Below are 4,230 nucleotides of genomic sequence, written 5' to 3'. Positions count from 1 at the left end.
TCTTTTAAACCAATAGGGAGCTAGATGAGGGCTCGGGAAAAGATAGGTCCGCTTTATCCAAAGCCTATTCAAAATGCAAAATGGCCGGCTCAAGTTGGGGCAAGAAGGTTCTCAGGCCGATTTAGGGTTTGGAACTTTTAGTTATAATATGAGATTTTTAGTGTGATTATCCCTCTCAAATTTAGAGTTAGTCTGTTAATATGCGTGCGCGTGTGAAAAGGTTCCAAAGCCGGGTCCACAAAAAATGTTTCCCGAGCCAGCATGAGAGGGGAGACATTAAGTGGTGATGTAGTAGTCTTTAGCTTTTATAAGTGCCCACCTTCCAAGAGAGAAAGTGGCTTTATTAACTTGTGTTTGTTGCTTCTTGTCCCAATTGGAACCCCCCCTTAAAAAGGAGGCAAGAAGTCTAGGTAGCTGCTAGGAACTCCAAAACTGGAACTGTAGAAGCAATATGCAGGGAGGCAATTTTGAAACTTTGGAAGGCCCACTTTTTCAACCCTCTTCTGTCACCCCATTAGGCTTTGGCTTCCCCCCTCTTTTCCTTCACCTACTCCTTCCAAGTATTTGCTTGCTGCCCTCCCACCCACCACCATGTTTTATGAGGGCCGATTCCAATATCTCCTTTCCCTCTACAATGCAAGATATCAAAGCCTCAGTTCTTCAGTGATGAAGGAGAGCTTGTGCTCCACCCACATTGTCTGTTAGAGGTGTGGGTGCACCTCTATTAGTGAAAAGAAAGCAAGGCACTGCAGCCTCTGCGCCATCCCCACCATGAGGCGTTCTCTCCTCCTGCTTCTCTTATGCACCATAGCCTTTGAGGGGATTTGCAGACCATGCTATGGCTATTTTGAGGATGATAGTGCAAGAGTGGCTCAAGATTTTGTAGAGGTGCAGAATGAGGCGCGCGCCGTGGTCGGCTTGCCGCCGTTGCAGTGGAACACGCAACTTGCCAACTACGCACGCTGGTGGGCTGCACAGAATGCGATCTATGGAGACTGCCGGCTGCGTCACTCGGGCGGTCCTTACGGTGAAAACATCTTCTGGGGCAATGGGAAGGACTGGTCCCCATATGATGCTGCGAGCGATTGGGCGGACGAGAAGCGCTGGTAGTATGAGTGTGATGAGATAGTGCATTGAGGAGATATATGTGTGTGCATGAGGCTGTGGTAATGGGGTTCAATTGTGTGTGCATCAAGGTACAACCACAGCCCCATTGTAGTGTAGCTATGGAAGATGTCTTTATGTACAAACCAGCTATTTACTAACCATGTAAGAGACACTGGGATACACAAAGAGGTGTAGGAATGGGAGATCTCAGTGTAGAGATGAGCTAAGCTTTCCTAAGGTTTAATTGCATTATAAATAGCTGCTGTTTTCCTCTGCATTGGCAGTGTGTTATGGTACTCATGTTGTGGCTGCCATGTCTACAGGTACAACTACTGGGCAAACTCATGCCTCTTCTATGATGCATGTGGCCACTACACTCAAATTGTGTGGCGCGACACGCGCTATGTCGGCTGTGCACGCGTCACCTGCAATGATGGCAACATCTTCATGACCTGCAACTATTATCCTCCTGGTAACTACATTGGGCAACGTCCCTACTAAGTCCACAATTACTACCACATTCACGATCCCTCTCCGTCATTTTATGATTCATGTAGCTCAAGGCTCTGCTCTCACAACAGCCATCAAGAGCCAACCTCTCTTGTATTGAATATGTAATTGCTCATGCATACAGCAAATAACCATATAGCAGCCATGTACTGCTCGATGTGCAGGCTAACGCGTTCTCTCTCTCTCTCTCTCTCTCTCTCTCTCTCTCTCTCTCACTCACACACACACACACACACACACACACACACAAGCGAACAGTGATCGATCCCTTCACATCTACCCCATCCTGCCCCTTCAAATGATGCAAGTTACAACTCCTGTCGTGGTCATTAGCTCTTGTTGTTAGCAATATAAAGCGACGTACAAAAAGGAAACCTTTGAAGAATGGGCAGAAGTCACTATATCTTCACATTGCACAAGCACGGGCTTTTTCCCAAAATGATCGACTGGTAGTAGCCTTGAGTTTTCTCCGCCGATCCCTCCCATATGTGATGGGTGCAAAACTCTTCGGTTGATAGTGCCCACTATTGCCAAGGCAAAATAACCATGGGTCCATCTCATCGATAGTGAATGTGAGTTTGCCTCAAATACACGTGGCTTTTAGGGTAAAGGGGCCATATTAAAGACACCTTAAGCGAGCTTCGGGCGTCTTTTTCTTGTGCTGCATATTTTCGAAATCTTTTTGGCTCAAATTGTAGCGCACATGATGGACTACCTGCAGCCTAGGTGCCAAGCGAAGCAATGGAGGCTTTCGAGTAGTCGGAGGTAACGAAAAAAATCCCGTTGTACAAAAACGGGTCCAAAATTTTCGGCGACACCCTCATCATTTCAAGAACTATCTTCAACAGGATTTGAACGTCCCTCCCCGCGAATAAAATTCCACCACATCACGCTAACCACTCAACATCTCAAGCTCTCTTGTGCAAGATATGGCCCCATGTTTTATATGTCTTAAAAGTGCACCACGTCTTGCTGTCAATCCCTTTACCCTAGAGTTATTGTGGCGTTCATGCGGATGCTACCTTTATTCAGCACAATTAATTAGGTGTTGGCCCCTATCTCTCTCTCTCTCTCTCTCTCTCTCTCATACACACACACACACACACACACACACACGCACACACACACACACACACACACACACGGCACACATGTTGTTGCACCTCAACACTATCTAGCACGCATATTGAATGAAGTGCAAGGGATGGGATCTACAATGTTAAAGTGAAGCACATCTCTTGCAAAGCTCGAACACTGTGCGATTTGACTTTGTTTACCTTTTTTGTCCACGTTTACTTCTTGATCCGTGTTCACTTTTACTCAATTTCGAGTTCACTTTATGAGAGAGTAGCGCATGGGTAGGGCATCGGGATGCCAATGAGATCTCGTGTTTGAGTTCTCGATTGGGGGGGAGTGTCGTGTCAATGCGCTTTTCCTAATCGTCTGTCCTCGAGATTCTCGCAATAAGTCCCATTTGTCGATTCAACCTCTTGCACTTCATTCAATACTCGTGTTAGATAGTGTTGTGGGTCGTTGCATGCACAAGAAGATAAATGCCTTGTCCATCAAGGAGATTCGACTCTTGCCTTCATGTTGGGTTTTTGAGGATTCTAATGCTATGCAACAATGTGGTAAAAATTGTATAGAGCTTAAATTGATGCATAGTGGATAGAAGCGTATCAAGAGTGCCTTGTTTGCTTGAGGCTTGTTGCCCCTCATTGTAACCCAAAGATGTGAGCAAGAAGTTTGATTTGGTAGACCTCATAAATTACAATGGGATTAGGCTAATAACATTGATCATAGCGGAATTAACATGACAATAGTGAGCATTTTATTAAGAGAATTCCTAATGAAGATAGAGGGAATACTTGATTGAAGATAACAATACAACCATGACACGTAGTTAGCTTGGCATGAACAATACTGCATAAAAGGGAGAGAATTAGAGATTGACAATAGCTAAGGATTGGATTTACTTGGAGCTGGTCCTCCATCCAAAAGGCTTTTGTATTATATGTTCTTCCATAAAGAGAGACTTGTAAAATACATTCTTTTTGTTCCTTGAGACCTTGTTGATGCCATGAAGATGGAACGATTCATGCACCAATATTATGACCAAAACAACAATTAAAATTACTTGCAATAGCATAAACTTATCCTCAGCCTCAATCCTAAGACCTCAAACACCTTCAAAGGTGAAGAGAGCTGACAGGGAGTGAGGAAAGTGAAGAGGAAGATGTAACACACGAGAAGGAAATATTCTCCTTACCATAGATTACTCTTAGAGCTTAGCGTAGCATAGTGTAGATTGTAGAGAAGATGAGCATGCCATTGAAGCTTGACTCTTGCTTGGTTTTGCATTCCATAGCCAAGAGGTGTTGGTGTAGGCTCTCTACTTCTCAAGCTTATAGAAGGAGATGGAGTTCTTGCTCATCACATAAGTTGTGTGAGGGTTAAAGCATGGGTTGGTGGTGCAAAAAGTAGTGTCCTTGGCACCTCTTGCGAGGCACTCTTGGATGGTGTTTTGTTGGCAATTTTCAAAAGCCAAAAGATAAATATTCAATATTTCTAAAGGCATTGTGCCAACCACTTTAACGGTTCTTGATTTAGTCA

General features: G+C 44.5%; 1 protein-coding gene across 1 annotated transcript; it reads left to right on the top strand.

Moving 5' to 3' along the window:
- The first annotated feature begins 570 nt into the window (after positions 1-570).
- Positions 571-1,786, top strand: LOC147458238 (pathogenesis-related protein PRMS-like). The gene is made up of 2 exons (XM_086512926.1): positions 571-1,106; positions 1,431-1,786. The coding sequence occupies exons 1-2, from the start codon at positions 772-774 to the stop codon at positions 1,606-1,608; spliced, it is 513 nt and encodes a 170-aa protein (XP_086369052.1). The 5' UTR covers positions 571-771; the 3' UTR covers positions 1,609-1,786.
- The last annotated feature ends 2,444 nt before the right edge of the window (positions 1,787-4,230 follow it).

This window comes from Adiantum capillus-veneris, chromosome 5, assembly GCF_014529385.1.
Source record: "Adiantum capillus-veneris isolate H3 chromosome 5, ASM1452938v2, whole genome shotgun sequence".
Taxonomy (NCBI): domain Eukaryota; kingdom Viridiplantae; phylum Streptophyta; class Polypodiopsida; order Polypodiales; family Pteridaceae; genus Adiantum; species Adiantum capillus-veneris.
This window is presented reverse-complemented; position numbering and strand designations above follow the sequence as displayed.